Source organism: Sinocyclocheilus anshuiensis, unplaced genomic scaffold (assembly GCF_001515605.1).
Source record: "Sinocyclocheilus anshuiensis isolate Anshui unplaced genomic scaffold, SAMN03320099.WGS_v1.1 scaffold491, whole genome shotgun sequence".
Taxonomy (NCBI): domain Eukaryota; kingdom Metazoa; phylum Chordata; class Actinopteri; order Cypriniformes; family Cyprinidae; genus Sinocyclocheilus; species Sinocyclocheilus anshuiensis.
Window position 1 is genome coordinate 718,003 of NW_015551041.1, and position 18,049 is coordinate 736,051.

Sequence of the window (18,049 nt, forward strand, 5' to 3'; positions counted from 1 at the left end):
AATGCAACTTCAAAACACAGCAGCCTTTGTGAATCTCGGCTGTCAGTTTACATTATTGATCATGTATAGACAATTGAAATGGTCTGTACTTGATAAAATTTGTTCTTGGCAAAAAATATCCCCTGTGGTTTTATTCTATTATTGCATTTTTGTAGATAAATACAAAGTTCAAAGTGCTGTATTTTTTGGCAACCTAAAATATTTGAAGTGTGAAGAATCGAACTAACGTTGAATACTTAAAGATGGGCACTGTAACAAATTCGTTTGTTACCTATTTTATTAACGGCTTTGCAGCTATGTTCTCATATTGCCATGTTATGAGAGTTGCTCATTTTCGGCAATCACGTTTTGTAATTTCGATTGATTGCCAATGGTCAAGTCGTAGGAATTCAACTCTAGTCATGCCTGTATTTCTCCTGTCCTGTTCTTTCCTTTCACCCTCCTTTTTATGGATTATACTCTTTCTGTTCAATTTTTTGAACTTGTAAAGCTGTACTTTATATCATACGATGGGATGAAAGTATTCCATATAGCCTGTGTTACAGATTTGTACAAAAGGTGTTTATATGAAAATGTAACCAGTTCATAGCTCTGAATGTTGCAACTAAAGTTTTTATTTGTAAATGTTGAATATTAACCATCAAACAAATAAAGGTTGATTGATGTAAACTGTGAGTTTTTTAACGGCTTTGCAGCTATGTTCTCATATTGCCATGTTATGAGAGTTGCTCATTTTCGGCAATCACGTTTTGTAATTTCGATTGATTGCCAATGGTCAAGTCGTAGGAATTCAACTCTAGTCATGCCTGTATTTCTCCTGTCCTGTTCTTTCCTTTCACCCTCCTTTTTATGGATTATACTCTTTCTGTTCAATTTTTTGAACTTGTAAAGCTGTACTTTATATCATACGATGGGATGAAAGTATTCCATATAGCCTGTGTTACAGATTTGTACAAAAGGTGTTTATATGAAAATGTAACCAGTTCATAGCTCTGAATGTTGCAACTAAAGTTTTTATTTGTAAATGTTGAATATTAACCATCAAACAAATAAAGGTTGATTGATGTAAACTGATGTTATATATATTATGGCATCTCTTGAGATCCAGTACAAGGACTGTAAGCAACCTTTTACCACGTTTACCATGTTTAAACATTTACCACAGCTTCTTTAACTGTTTGACAGAGTTCTCATTTTATTATTTTATTATGGATAAATTGTTGTTATCCCAAAAATGAAGTTTCCATCAAAAAATACTATTTATCATAAATAGTATTTTGATGGAAACTTCATTGTTGGGAGTTTCATTTAAAGGGGTACTATTATGCTCTTTTACAAAGTCTTGATTTTGTTTTGGGGGTGTACTAGAACAGGCTCTCATACTAGGTTGTATTTTTCACATATTTTACATTATTACAACACCTCTCTCCCCAGTCTGGCATGAACGGCTCGAATAGTTCCTGTATCAAATGAAGGCCCACCTTCTGAAATACGAAATGTGCTGTGATTGATTAGCTGGGCCAGTGTGTGTTGTGATTGGCTCCACTCAGCGCCTGGTCAGGAAATGTCATGCCCCTTACCACTGCTGCGAGCTTCAGTGTAAATATTGCGTCAAAATCAAATACATTTGAGCGCGATTTAAACCCGGATGATTGTAACCACTCTAAGTTCGTCTGCCTTGGGAAAGCTAGCATGTCTCCGACATAGTGATAACACTCGTTGCCTTCTCTAGTGCAGCTCAACCAGGTCTCGTCCCATTCGTCGATATTTGTGATATCACAAATCCCGGAAAATATGCGTTGTAGTCCAAACAAGTCGTTCGTTGTAGTTTTTGAAAAGTAAAATAATAAAAAGTAAATAATTTGAAAATTTATGTTAAATAAAATATCTCCTTTTGAAGTGGACTTTGAGATTTGCAACTTTACAGATCTTTTTTATGCTCAAACAGCAAGATTACAGACTAACTAAAGTTGAAAAAGTGAAAAAGCATAATAGGACCCCTTTAACTTTAAAGGACCAAAAATGTACATCTGCCACATAGTTACATTAAAAACAGTACTGTCATAATACCATAGTAATACATAATAAAAAAATAGTATGTTTTGTAGATGCCATTTGTTTTATATTTGTGATTAAAAACAGCGATATGGATAGATTCATAGTCTTTATAAGGGATTGTAATGTTTTTCACATTTTATTATTAATATAATGATTATGAATATATTTTTAATTGTTATATAACTTTTCAAATATATCTAGTGACAAAAATCCATACATATAAAATACATTATGAAAATTACATGTAACAACATTTTGATCAGACATCTACCTCACAGCCTCATTTTCGTCAAATTTTAATGAATGCAATAATGTATAGTATTTTTTTCTGTCCTAAAAATATTTCAAATTTCTAAATCAAATGTAATTTCTTTCAAATCTCGCATTCCATTTTTTTTTAAATCTTAAATATTACATTATCAATTATAATATGTAAAATAGACTTATTATTTTGAATAAATATTTCAATTTTATATGCAGGCTGTGTATGTATATACACGCATTTTATACATATTTCTTTACATTTTGAATATTTTATTATTGTATTTAAAACTTAAGTTTAGTAATGTAAATCGAATATTTATTCATTTACTTTGAAATAATTATACACCTATTTTCTACATTTTCAAATATATCCTTATTGTACTATTACATGTAAAATGGAATTTATATACTAGTCTAAACATACATATACTGTAAACTAGTCGGCTCAAGCTAATGATATGAATGAGAGAGGGAGGGCTTTAGGACCCGGAAGCAGCGAGCGTGGTGTCGTAGTGAACGGAGCGACGTACAGCACGTACATAAAGACATTAGGTGAGTGTATGGACACGCGGCTGATATCACTGATACTCGGCATTTAGTCCGCATTAGTGCTGGGGGGTTTATGCTTCACTTTTGCTTATGTTTTATAATTGTATGCACCCTTTTAAAGCTCATCATACGCCCACTGTTTGCCCTTGTTTATAGTAGCGGCATGACCTGTCAGTCCAGCGTGGTCGCCATAAACGCTGAACTAAAGGAGGATTTACTGATGTAGTTTGAATTAGTGTCGCAGTTTTCAACTTAGTACACCACACAATGAAACAAGATAGATGTAGGGAAAAGACGACGTATGTAGTAACTGTGTTATTTGTACAGCCGGTCTAACAGCTCAGGCTGTGTCTCAAAACATGTAATTCGTTTACGTAGAATACCTAAACTAGTACAAATTGTAGTATACTACACAGAATACTGTATCCCACCATGCAGTGCACTTTACTCGACCTCCCATGTCCAGAGTCCAAGTTGTTTATCAGGAACCTTTGTAAACGTTTAATTTAAACAGCTGTAAGTCAAGACATTTTTACACAAAGTGATATTAAAAATGTGAAATAATAGTTTTTATATCCGGAAGGTTAACTGAACAGCACTTGCTAAAGTAAACATGCAATGTAGAAAGGTCAGATAAAGGTAGCTATAATAGCATGTACATATACATACGCTTTCTTTTAAGTAGTAGAAACTGGCCATTGACATTCAAAACCGGCCTGTGATGACCAAAAATGTTGATTGTTCAAAATGTGTTTATGCCAACTAGGTAGACAGCGCACTATGTTTTGAGACACAGCCATTGCTTGTTTGCTGCCCATCACAATCAGTTAAAGAGTAAAGATCAGTATCGTTTCATTTTTGCCATATATGTATCTCATGTAAAGGTACGTGAAGACACTGATATAAAAAGAGGCCATTCTCCCATATGAGTGCTGAATTTAGTTTCTAGGTTAATTAATTAACGAAGTTGCCCTTGCGAAGCTGCCCTAATGAATAAGATTATTTAGAATTTCTAATCAGTGACTCATGAAAACATCACTTTATATTGGCTTTGAGGTTTAAAATGGTTGTTTCCATTAAAGGAATATTAGATTTAGTATATATTAAATATAACAGATCATATATTATACATTATTAAATATATAAACTGCATATTAAGAATATAAACTGCTGCACTATGTATACAATTTTTTGCTAAATGAAAATATTCATAAAACTGTATAAATATATATATATATATATATATATATATATGTATATATATATATATCACACTTGTAACATTGCCATTTTTTGCAAAATGAAAATATTCATTAAAAATGTTTGTATATTTGAATTATTATTTTTAATTATATTTTACTTTTAATTAAAATATTTAAAAAATCTTTTAATTTAAATCATTTAATAGAATATTTTATATTTTTGAAAAAAATCACAAACACACACGCACATACAGTATACACAATATGAATTTCTTTACAAATTGAAAGTGAATTGAAATATATTCATAAAAATAATAAAAAAATCTCTCGTTTCACCCTCATTTTAAAGGATTATACATTTTCTGTTCAATTTTTTGAACTTGTAAAGTTGTCATACAATGGAAGATATTCCATGTAGCCTGTCATTGAGATTTTGTACAAAAGGTGTTTATATGAAAATAGTTTTACTTTTTATTTTTAATTAAAAATATGTACAAAAGATCTCATTTTAAATATGAAATAGCTAAAATGTATATTAATTGAAAAATAATAGTGTGTAGCCTATATGTAGACTGTTTAAAAGCAGCCAGTTGTGTGCGAACCTTTGACTTTTGCATATAAACAGTTTTTAAAAGTTTTACCATAGGATATCGTGAGCCAGCCTCGTTCTTTTTTGTCTGCTCGTCTACAGCTGTCTGCAGCACATCATTAATCTCACTGCTGATGTGATGCAGACTAACGGTCAAGCATTCCTGAAATCATACTTGCAGGTGCACACATTGAGATCATTTAATCAGATTGGGTCTGTCAGCGCCGTGTTGTGAAATGCACTGGTAAAATAGGCCCATGCATCAAGGAAACCGAAAATTGCCTTGTTGAGAGTGGAAATCTGTCATTGCGGTTTCAAATTACCCCAAAGCAGCAAGTTCACTAAGCATTTTTGGACACATTTGATGACTGGTGCAATTAAAATGGCTACGCTCAGGTATGCATAAACAAAGCTACCAGGCTACAGTTTTACATTATGCAGGTGGCATATTTGACAGTATTACTCGCAGGATAAATGGGTTAGAAGTTATAAACGCGAAGCATATGATAAATCGATTCTGCTGGCATGAGACCACCATGCTCCATTCCGCAGCTGTGTGCAATGGTCACCTAATATTACCCAGACATTTGCTTTCAACTCTAGAAACGCATCTTTAATTGGACGCGCCTACAAAAAAATCCATCTATGTTGCACACCTGCTGTGCCAACCTTGGTTTTTATCGCTCACGGTTTTATTTCTGTCCGTAGCACATGGAAAATGGTGGAAAATGTTCTCAACTCGGAATCTGAAAGCAGCCTTTGATGAAAAATTAACTCGACGCTTTCTTTTGATCAACGCGCACCAGTCCTAAATTCTCCCATCTGCCCGTTTTTAAGAATAAACTATTAGATGCTCCACTTTACACACCTTTGAGATCCTCGTGGCATGTGCCAACCTCTCCGTGTGTAGCCTGAAGTCAAAATATAGGATTGTGGCTCAGTGGAGGGACAAGCAAAAATAGATGTCTTTGGGAAAAAAGGCTGTTGTGTGTTGTGTGGCACCAGCATGATTGGCAGTCTCTCATTGTATGTGCTGGTGAGGGATTATTGTTAGAGGAACCTGACAGCTGGCACTTGGCAGGTCTGCCCAGAACACCATGGATAATTTAGCCGCTCGTTGTCATAATAGTTCATTAGTCACACTCTTGTGTGAGACGCAGCTAGGCAAATGAATACTTAACACTACAAGAAGTTTGAGAGCTGGGTAAGACACATGAGAGATGAATCTGCTAGATGAAGATGACTTGAAATCAAAATGTACCCTGTTTGCTTTCTTGATAGATGTTTCTGTTCTTATTGTGTTTGATTCAGCACTTGCAAGGTCTTCCAGAGAAAAAAAGAAAATTGTGATTAATTAAAATTCAATAACCTTTGACATTTATATATACAGCACCATTAAAAAGTTTATTTGAAGGAAATAATACTTATTCAGCAGGAACACTTTTGAAAAAGTGTCTTTACAAATTTATCGAAAGTGACAGTAAAGACTTTTTGTTACATTTATTGTTTTTATTTTTTATGTAATTTATTGTTACAAAAGATTTCCTTTCTATTTATTAGAGACACCTTTAAAAAGTTTTTACAAAAATATAAAGTAGCATAAAATTTATAAACTGTTTTCAACAGTGTTAATAATAATAAATGTTTCATGAGCAGCAGCAGTAAACCAGCATATTAGAAAGATTTCTGAAGGATCATGTGATACTGAAGTAATGATGCTGAAAATTCAGCCTTTTCATCACAGGAATAAATGACTTTCCAAAAAGAAAACAGTTATTAAAAATGTTCATAATATTACAGTTTTACTGTATTTGTTAATCAAATAAATCTTTCAAGAACTTTAAAAATTCTTATAGACTCCGAACTTTTAAACAGTATTCTATATGTCAAAAGCTATCGAATATTATTTTTCATATAATAATAATTCATTTATTCGTTATCAATAAAAATATTTAAGCAGTTTTGGGCATTTTTATAATATTGACAAGATTAATTAATTTTGCTTTAGAAACTTATTATTGAGTCTGTACATAAACAGTCGGTGCTCAAAACTGCATTGTTTAGGGGAAAAAAAGATATATATATATATATATATGATGGCTTAGTCACATCTTGTAGGACTTTTTATTATTTATTATAAGTGATCTTTGTGTAGCTAGTCAAACACATCCTCCTCGAGTATCCTGCAATTTTAGGTTTCAACCACAGGTGTCGATAGACTACGTTGTAATTTTGATTTACTTTTTTAGAATTGCGATTTTACTTCCCGTAATTGTGACTATATCTCACAACGTGATTCTTTTATGCTTCATCACGCAATTATTTTTTACTCTTGCCCACTTTTCACTTGGGATTATGTCTCATTACAGAAGTAAAGTGCTTTGCAAATGCTGTTTCGTGCAAAATTGAAATAATCAGTGTTTGTATTATATTGATAGTGTTGCTTCGGGTAGCCTACATACGCAGCAGAGAGTCAGGAAGGTGTCTCTTTGCGACCACAAAAAAGGTTTTTGTAATTTTCCCTGCTTGAGCCGTATCTGGCTCACAGCAGTGCAACCCTGACAAATCCTGCACTGCGTTATGATTCGCTCAGCACTTTTTTTTTTTACCCGACATCTCCCAGATCCTCAACTAAGTTGTTGTAGTCTCTGATTTTTGAGCCTCTTGAATGGCCTCCTGCGAGCAAATGGCTTCAAGACTTTCTTCAAGTGCTTACCAGTAATTCTGCGAGGTTGCTACTGAAGACCTTGAGGGTTTTTTTGGGGAAAATGGTACAAGCTGTTCCTCGTCTTTTTGTTACTGTGGTGAACTCTGTAAAATGAATGAGAAGCATAATTGCATGCCGTGTACCTCCAAATCAAGCATCACACTAGCAATTAATGGTATTAGAGCGAGCGTGCTCTTGTCAGATTCAATTTCAATGCCTCGGTGGGTTTTTCTGCCCTAATGCGTTGGGTGTACAGAGTTTTGTCATTGCGAATACGGTCCACAGATGGCCGCAGATAGGTGCAATTACTAAATTCATTATTAAATTGGCTGCTTTATGAGTGTTTTCTTCTTTTTGACCTCACTAGTGCCTTGCAATTTGATTCAAAACAAGGTGGTTCATACTTAGAGGCATATAGTTAAGCTTTTGATACTTTTGTTCTCTTTGTGAGCTTAGATCATCCAACATATCCTTAAAACATGCCTTTTTTCTGTGGAGAGACTACTTCTCAATACTTAAACAACAAAGACATCCATATTTTGTTGAATGTTTGAATTATTTCTTCATAAGATGTTACCAGACCAGAAAAAGATGTTTAAATTGCCTGGCTGAACTCTTTGAACAAGCCAAGGTCATTTCTCTTTTCATTCTCTCTCTCTTCAGGCGATGGCGCAGACGGGCTTTGGGCGAAGATACTTCAAAGCTTTTGTTAGTGGCTTCTTTGTAGCCGTCCCCGTGACAGTGACTGTTTTAGACCGTCTTGCCTATGTGGCACGCGTGGAAGGTGCCTCGATGCAGGTGGGATGTCCTTTATACGCGTTATCAAACTTGGTAATGTTGTTTTGAATAATCTGGTTTAGTCTAGTTTTGCTGAAAGTTAGCAAAGATGTGCATTTTTCTTCAAACAAGAAGTCGGGGCTGTGGCGCAGTGGTTCGCACACATTTTAGGCACGTTAAGCCATGGTGCTCATATGGGTGATGCAGGTTTGAGTCAACATTGTACTGTATTAATTTGAAGGAATTTTCCATATATATATATTTTTTTTTTACAGATGTTTTACCTGTATTTTGAACTTTACACTGCATTGCGTTGTGTTTTAGAGTTAGCGGAAAGGTCTGTAAACTAAATGCATAATGTCCCACTAATGAGCTGCCAGTGCTTTTTCTGTTATTTTACAGATTTATTTCCTTCAGTGTAGTTTAATGGCAGTTTAGTAAACTTAATAGCCAATAAAAAGCACCTTAAAATCACCATATTCACAATGTTGCTTGATTTTTCTATTACCGTCAAAATAATTGCAAATATATTGTAAATATTCAATATATTTCCCAGCCTTAAAAAATAGTTAAAGAGGTTTTTACCTTTACAAGCTCTTCTATTTAAACATTAATAACCTTTTACTTATGTTAGGACTTTGCATTACGGCTTAAATTAATCCAACTTTGCTAAACATTGCACTAATAGCACTAAGACCATGATGAACGACACCTCCAATAATAATGAGAGAAAACCATCTGAATACACCATGCTCATTTCCTCACCAAACAGAAGTAATGGTTCATTATGTACCTAATGAACACTAACTAACCAAAACGGTGTTGTTGTTTTCCTTTCGGAGTCCAGTTTTCTGTCTTGGCTTATAGTGTTATATATTTGCTAATGGCTTTTCCCGGTTCATCTACGGCCTTTGAATCCAAATAAGTCACTCCATGGACATGCTGAAAGCTGACGCTAATGCAGAATGAGAAAATATGTCTGAATAAAAAAGATAGAGCGCCCAGCTGTGACAGATAAATTCTCTAGGCGGGAACGCTCGTCGGGATATTTATTTTAGAAGGACAGATAAGAGATATTTCTGTCAATTATCCCAGCAAGCGTGAAATGGCTCATCGAGATCTCCCTTAATGATTCATTGGAGGCCCGTGTATCAAGTCAGTCGACGACTTGCATGCTTGAGAAGGTTCGTCACACACAAGTTGTTTGAGATACCACCACAAAAGAGTTAAGAGGAAAACAAATAGTCTAAAAAAAATTCTGTTTTGAAGTTAACTTGTAGATGTTATTTTTACCCTTAGGATGTCGTCAGTCGAAAGGCTGAATGAAGAACAGAGGCTCTTTTCCAGAACAAAATTAAAGCAAAGTTGCTGAGTTTATTCTTAGAGTTGGCTTAGTAGTTTGGGAAGTTTTTGTGGTATGGAGGATTAAAGCAATAAATCACAGACCAAAAAGAAAAACTGACAAAACCTAAAAGTCTTCTCTAACTTTTCCAGAGTCTAGAATTTATGAAGCATGTTGACTCATGTGGTTTGAATCTTTCCCAGCCGTCCTTAAACCCAGATGGAGAGTCGTCACCTGATGTTGTGCTGCTCAACCGCTGGAGTGTGAGGAACTACCAAGTACACCGAGGGGACATTGTGTCAGTTCTGTGAGTAGCCGCATTTAAGTTGTATTTCGTGCTACGTGACCTTTCGCTGTGGGCAGAGCCACAACACTGTAGAAACTGTAGAAACCAAGTGACTGCAAAAACACTTTTTTTTTGCGTTTTATTGTATTGTGTGTAGTTGTGGTGTGGTGCAAAGTAGGGATGCTATACAGTTAGGGATGCACAATATATCGGTTAACAGGCAATATTAGAGCTCTTTTGAATTTATTGGTATCAATGATGTGGCCATCTTCTAATATCACTTAAAGTCTTTAAGTCTAGACATCTTTAAAAACACTAATAATTTAATAGCATTGGTAAATGTAATGTTTAGCAAGTCTCAAAATAAATATCCATTTATCATACTGTACATGATCACATTGTGATGCCAAAAGTCACTTGTAGCATTTAAAATGACTGCTTTTAGTTAAAATTTATTTAGATAAAATAGCTTATATTTTTAAAATAGGTCATTTAACGGTTATTGGCCATGACAATAATTATTATCGGCTTATCAAAATTGGCTTGAATTTTAATATTGGTGCATGTTTAAGTATATGTTGATTATTGATTAATTAGGGATTTTGTAATTTAACTTGAATATTTAAATTATTTCGATTTTTACATGTAATTCTAATCTTTTGTAATCTTCACCTTTAATGATGCTAATAATTGAAATTGAATGTTTACCAAATCTCAAAATGTATTTATCTATTGTTCATATAGCACAATATAATATTGTATATTTATATGTATATTTCACTTTGTTATTAATAATTTAATAAAAATGTTGACTATAATCTTCAGTCTTCTCAAAATAAAAACCTGTTTAACATACTTTCAGTTATAATGTTGTGATGCCTAAATTTACATAACATATAAAATTACTGATTTACACACCTTTTTTCTATTTAAAAAAATTATTGTAGGCCACTTATCGGTTATCTGCTGCAACATCAAAATAATTATTGACTTATTTTGTCGACTGAAATTGATGCAATACTAGCATAAATCTTAATTTTGGCACCTCAGCTCTGGCGAAATCCTATAAAATGGTCTAAAATTTCTGAAAAGTCGGTCTATTAGTTGAAATTTGACAGATATGATGTTTTTGTTGTTATGTCAAATGGTTGAGCCTGCAGACCTCTGCTGTTTCACGGGTGTCATACTAAGTCCTCACATTCACTCAGGTTTTCAAATCCTTGGTGAAAAATAGCACATTCATTCAGAAAATTGCCACTTAGATGTTCTCCATCCAGATAAAGACATCTGTAGCACTCAAAATTGCTAATTGGACCATTCTGGTCCCTCTCTAATCTGCCACAGATCTCCTTGACCTTAAACCCAGCTGCTTTGAGTACACTAACTCAAGAGGAATCCTCCTCGGGATAATGAGCCCACTACTGTCATCGCGAGTAATTGGTATGGACGCAATCGTCTGATATACTTTAATGTGGTGCTCAACACCAAGGGCCTTTTGACACAGGCCCTACGGAGGCTATCATCTAAACTCTAGTTAGGTAACTCTTCACTTTTATGTATGGTCTGTATTTTGAAGCACCAGGGGGAAAGAAAGCATTTATTTCGTCCAACTTCTCGATCAAACACTCACCCTGCTGTGTTCTTTGGCTTTGTATGTTTGATAGACCAGTAGATGGGCTCAGCGCCGTAAGCTGTTCAAATGAGGTTTTGATACTGTGAAACTGAGGGACTTGTGTATGATTATAATGCCGCCACAGGATGTTTATCACATTTAAAACATTACTCTGTTGGCCTGTATCCTGATCAGAGAGTTTAACATGAATTAATAAAGTAAAAACATTCAAACAATTCATTATCAGTTACTAAATTATTAAATTTAAAGCAACTTACATTTTTCTGTCATTTTTTTGCCACTAGCAGTGCTGAATGAAGACTGTTCTCAAGAAGGTTTTTAGAGCACTGCCTCTGTCTGTCATTGGTCAAACAAACCGATGGCTCCGCCCCCAAACTCACGTCATTGGCTGAGCCACTGTTGCTATGACAGGCTGGGCAGAATTCTCAAACAAACAGAGTAGTGTTTTCAAAACACCACAAAGTTTTAGTGTCTTAATTATAGTTTTTCAACTGGAATAGCATTAAGGTTTTTTTCTTTACATAAAAGTACACATTTCAGCTTTAAATTAAAGGGGTCATATGATGCGATTTCAAGTTTTCCTTTCTCTTTGGAGTGTTACAAGCTGATTGTGCATATTTATTTAGTTATGTAAATCCTTGTATTGGGAACAATGTTGAGAGTGTGGTAAGGCAGATTCACTCTATCATTACCCAAAGATGGCACTCTTCCCCTGCTGGGAATTGACTGCGCTGGGAACATGATGTTCATCCTTTGTTAAACTATTCTGAGGGGGAAGCAACAGTAGCAATGCATGCTAACACTCCTGACTTTGATTATTTAAGGCTTATTCAAGGCCCATATAACATTAGGCTTTTATACACTTTGTAATGGAATGTGATGTATTGACAAGGGAAATGCTAGTATTTTAGATGAGCTAGCAAATTGAGCTTGTATCCATTTATTATTATTAATCTGGTTCTGTCTTTTTTATATCGATATATTTAATACTTTTTGTATTTTATATTTATATGAATAGTTCAACCAAAAATGAAAATTCTGTCATTATTCACTCACCCCCAATATATTTAATATTTGATTTTATCTATATTTTTATAGTGACCTTGCGTGTCAAGCTCAAAAGCAAAAACAAACAAACAAAAGTAGTTTATCACATATCTATATTTCATGTGAGGACACGTACATTCAACCTGATGGTAAATATATATTGGCACGACCGAATGTTTATTTTTGAGTGAGCTATTCCTTTTTACGTTTTTTATATTTCTTAACCATATGTTTAAACATATTTAGATCACATGACCATGCAAATTGGCACAAAACAGTCTAAATCAAATCAGGAATCTAATGAGACATTTCTGCGTGCAGTTCAATCTGAATGTATTTATGCAGTTGCAAGAGTTTTGTTTTCCTCTGGCTGTTTGGATCAAAAGCAGATATAATTGGGACTCATTTCAAACGTTGTCTACGGAGATCTCTGAGCCCACAGAGTAAAATGTCTTATTTAGAGAACATTCCTCATCTTCAGACAGCAGTCGATGGGGAAGAGGTTCTGTCAGGGTGTTTTATGCACACAGAAAACATTTTGTCATGCTTTCAGTGTAAACCGGGACAAACTTGACGATTTTATGAATTGGCATTTAGAGCAATCTGAAAACTAGTTCTTACACAGCATTATTTGGTCAAAAGTCAGGTCTGTGCATCTGTGACTAAGAGGAAACGGTAGCACAAAATTTCCAAACATTTTACAAATAAGCACAGGTCGCAAAGGAAACGTAGGAAATAAAAATAGTTGTTCTGACTAGAAGCATTGATAGAGGTCAAAAAGAACAGATAAATGTCCATTGATTCACAGCATGCCTGTCAATTTTCCCACTCTTTTCCGAGCCGCTTTGAAGTGTGCTGGGCAGATAATGGGATCTCATTGGGGCTGGATTGGGTTGAGAGTAATTAGCCATCTACATGGAAACCAGTTCAGCTCACGTGTCCTCAGAGAGGTTTCGTGGAGCCCGACCCGCATTCGGGAAATTTTGCATTCAGCTCAGGGTTTGAGGTGAACCGAGGCTTCTGTGCTTTTAGTAGCAGCATGCTTCTGCTTTCATAGACAACCTGCTTGGTTGTTAATGTGACATGATGGTGGCAAACTCAGTGTAGGTGGGTCTCTTTAGTCTAGAAACCGGTTGTGTGTGGTTTTTTTTAGGTTCTAAAAAAAAAAGCATGTGAAAACTATAGAAAAGGACATTGAGGAAGGTCTGGGGCCAGTGTGAGGATGGTTTGGGCCAGTTGACAGAACTGCCACACACTAAATCTGACCAGTGTTGCATTTATCTTTGTGTAATTATATTATTGCTCTGTGCAGTTTTAAAAATATGATACAAATATTAATTGTATTATTATTATTAATAACCATGGGTTTGATAAAATACCAATGATAAAATATTTAATTAACACAGAAAAGTTATCATGGGTACTGTTAATATATATAATATATCATGTTTTATTAATAGTAATAATAATATTATTAATGATATTATTATTATTAACAATAACAAGAAGAATAAGAAAAACTGTAACAATTGTACAAGTGTTGAAATTATCTTTCTGTAAATATGTTTATGCTACCTCTTTGGAAATTGAATAATAATAATGAATATTATTATTGTTGTTGTTGTTGTTGTTGTTGTTAATAAAAACTGGAAAAATTGTACAAGTGTTGAAATTATCTTTGTATAAATAGGTTTATGCTACCTCTTTGGCAATTTAATGATAATGATAGTGATAGTAATAATAATAATAATAATAATAATAATAACTTATTTTCTTCTTTTTCTTCTTCTTCTTCTTATTATTATAGGGAGAGAGAGAAATTAAAAATGTATGATATTATTATTATTATTATTATTAATGCTGTTACTATTCATGTATTAATGGTAAAATAATAATAGTAACAACCTATTATAGCAATTTAAACTTTTAAATCAATAAACTTTCATGTGTTAATGAAACCTTATGTTTTGATGATAATAGTAGTAGTAATAATAATAATAATTTTAAATATACAATTACATTTTTGCTTTCAGTTTTGTCCAGTTTAACCAGCAAAAAAACAAAATCAAGATTATTACCATATTATTTTCCCCCAGATGATACCTGTTTTCCTGAACAGTAGCAGAAATGTGGCTTATGGAGCTATAAGCTATATTACATTTATAGATAACATCATTTTGTCCTGCTTTACATCCTGATGGCCACTTCACAAGCCTGCAGTATTGTACTCAGCTGCGTGAGGATTAATATCATTATTGTGCGGTGTGTATTGCCAGCCCAGAGAAGCTGGATTTTTGTGGCATAAAGATTGGTATCATTTATTGCCCTCTGGTTTTTTGAGTGCCTTAACTCATCATTGCTTCACCAGAGACATTATCTGTGAGGCTATTTGTGGCAGTAAATCAGGCTTCAGATGATAACTGTCACATCAGAGCGGTTAGAAATGACCGTTTCAAGGAAATGTAAACAGTTAGAATTCCTTTAAATAACGTGAAACTATTTTCCTATGCAGTGAGATCTTATAAATATTTAAAAGGTTGATTATCGTTATTGTAATTTTTCTCCTTTTAGTCTGAACCGCAAGATGAACCTTCCCCTTTTGGCCAGAAAATGAAATTATCAGTGAAGGAATCGCTCACAGATGTTTAATTTGCAGAAGCTGGAGACAAGTGCTCTCTGTTCATCCAGGGAACTCTGAAACTCATTTTCTCCACCGAACAGCCTCACCAATTAAATCTGAGGTCAACCGTCCATCATCCTTAGCAGGAAAAGCCTTGGCTGCACTTGTAAAAGATGATTTATTCTATTTGTTAGTTGTGTGTGCTGGATTTGATGGTTCTCTTTGTTTGTTGAATCTGCAATGCATGCAGAGAATATGAAAAAATAGAAATCAAGGAATGTCTGCTTGCAACAACAGTATAGCAACTCAACCTCCAGCGATTTAGAAGCAAACAATGATGCTCTTCCAAGTTCACTTAGCTGGAAGCATTTGTGTCCAACGTGCCTTGAGCACTTTCTGAGCCTTAATCTCTGTCAATGTAGAAAGAAATAGTTTTGATCTCTTGTGACTTTATTGCATGACAGTGTATTTAAAACATTTCATTTGATTTAGTTTAGTTTAGTTTAATTTTATAATTCCTTGACATGTTCAGGACATAATAAAGCTGGAAGATCTGGATGTAGCAGAACATTTTTAATACATATATATATATTTTTTTATATATTTTATATTTATTATTTTACATATTAAAGTATTATAAGTATTCTATAGAATTTGGATATGAGCCATTTATTTATTTTTTATAAATATGATATATATCATCTAATATAATATAAATGAATTAAAAATTATTTCTATTCTATTTAGTATATTTTCTTGTTATTATTTTACTTTCATATATATTATTATAATTATTATTATTAATATTACTACTACTGCTTTATTTACTTCATTCTTGTTACATTTTTAATAATTAAGATTAAAATGCAATTGAATGTAATTTTGAGTAATAAAAATCTAAATTTGTTATATATTGTTAGTTATTATATATTGATTGAATTTTTTTATTCTATTTAGTATTTTTCTTTATTTTGATACTTAAGTTTTGCGTAATTTATATCTGGATTTTAATAATTAATTTTAGATTGTTGTTAGAAATTGTTAACTATTAACTTGCTTTTTACAATAAAACTGAAATTTGACTTTTTCATAAATTGTCTTCATTTCAAGTAAGCTTTGATTTCAGTTGTTCGAAATATTCAACAAATAACCATAAATAGTTTGTTTCCTTCAATTATTTTAAAATCACAAAGATAAGCAATGCACTCTTTTATTAAAATAAAATCCCACATTTATTTAATTAACATGAGTCTAAATCAACCCAGTGTTTTAATTCGACTGTTTTTGAGTAATTATCTAAAGCATGTGTTGCTGTGGAGACGGTCTACCTCTGCAGCTGTTTTTACATCTAAGAGCTTCTCTTAACAATACAGAGACTTCTGCAGTGCCCTATTTAATGTGATTTATTATATAATTTTTAATCTCAGCCGAAAACTACATTAGCCACACTCATGTAAATATATCTATAGTTGCAAACATAGCTGTTAGTGGTCTGTCATCATGCCTTGTGGATATTTAGTCTGTGATTGGAGCAGATATCTCTTTCTGGACAAACATCAAAGAGGCTTCCCTGGCACTCACCGCCGATAGGATGCCTCCTCTAAAATGAATTAGCACTGGCATTGTACGTTCCCCGCGTCTCCTGCATGAACTGTGCTCTGCCCACGTCAGTGGGAGATGTTAGTCCCTTGACATATTCAGGACATAAAGTTGGAAGATCTGGATGTAGCAGATGGGAAATTTGTCTTAAAGATGTCAAGGGGTATCGAACAGCTTACTTATTCTTAATACCTTTTTCTCTCTGCTTCCTTTGATACATATACAGTATATTACATTACATTTATATTATTATATATTACATATATTATTTTTTTAAATATTTTAAATTTGTGTTATATTGTATACTATACAAAATTTGTTTTAAAAAATTGTTTAATTTAGAAATATAATATAATATCAGTACAGTAAAAATTATTCCTATTTAGTATTTTTTTTCTTAATTTTGAAATGTGTATATAATCTAATATACTTTTATTAGTTTTTATTAATGAAAGTTAGATTAAAATGTAATTGAATGTCATTTTAATTAATGAAGAATTCATTAAAATGTTCAGTTTTTATTTAACTGAAAATACATTTTTATTATATTTTAGTATTTTACTTTGATATTTAAGTTTAGCTTAATATTTATTTTAAAATTAGAATTTAATGATTAAAGTTAGAATAAAATGTAATTTTAAATAAAACATTTAAATACTATTATTTACTTTTTATATAGATTGAAAATGTTTTTATTCTATTTATTATTTTGTCTTTATTTTGATATTTAAGTTTGAATTAATATTAATATTTATATTAAACTTTTAATTATCAAATTTAAATGTAATTTTAATTAATAATTAAATTAAATAAAACAGTTCAGTTTTTATGTAGATTGAAGAATTATTTTTGTTTTCAATTTTTTATTTTGATATTTAAGTTACTTAATATGTATTCTCATTAGAAAATCAAATTTAAAGGGGTCATATGATGCTGCTAAAAATAACATTATTTTGTGTATTTGGTGTAATGAAATGTGTTTATGCGGTTTAAAGTTAAAAAAAGTTTAGTTTCAGTTTTAGTTTCAGTTTTAATTAAAGTTTAGCATAATTAACAGATCACTTCCAGAGCGCAGGCCAAAGACAGCATAAAAGGCAATAAGGCATAATTTAGACTTAGTGATGCAAATGTCTAGCGACACAAAATTAATGCATGCTGAGATTGATTAAATTGTAAAAGTATACAAATATACGCCAAAATGAAGCAATCAAGCCTTTTTACTAAATAAATCTACACAAGTTGTGCTTAATGTCAAGTCAAGTCAAGTCACCTGATGTCTTTTTTTCTTTTTTTAACAATATTGTCTTGCTCACTTTTCCGTGAACAACTGCGCATAAATCATAACTGGGACTAATGAAATTCAATAATAACGGCAA

At 32.8% G+C, this 18,049-nt stretch overlaps 1 protein-coding gene across 3 annotated transcripts in view; it reads left to right on the forward strand.

Annotated features, from left to right (window-relative positions):
- Window positions 1–2,797: 2,797 nt before the first annotated feature.
- Window positions 2,798–18,049, forward strand: part of LOC107661462 (mitochondrial inner membrane protease subunit 2-like) — a 94,337-nt gene continuing 79,085 nt past the window's right edge. For all 3 annotated transcript variants that reach the window (XM_016451052.1, XM_016451053.1, XM_016451054.1), the window contains exons 1-3: window positions 2,798–2,874; window positions 8,033–8,167; window positions 9,692–9,795. In XM_016451052.1, the coding sequence (XP_016306538.1) occupies window positions 8,036–8,167; window positions 9,692–9,795 (236 nt within the window). In that variant the 5' untranslated portion in view covers window positions 2,798–2,874; window positions 8,033–8,035. The remainder of the gene's footprint in view (window positions 2,875–8,032; window positions 8,168–9,691; window positions 9,796–18,049) is intronic.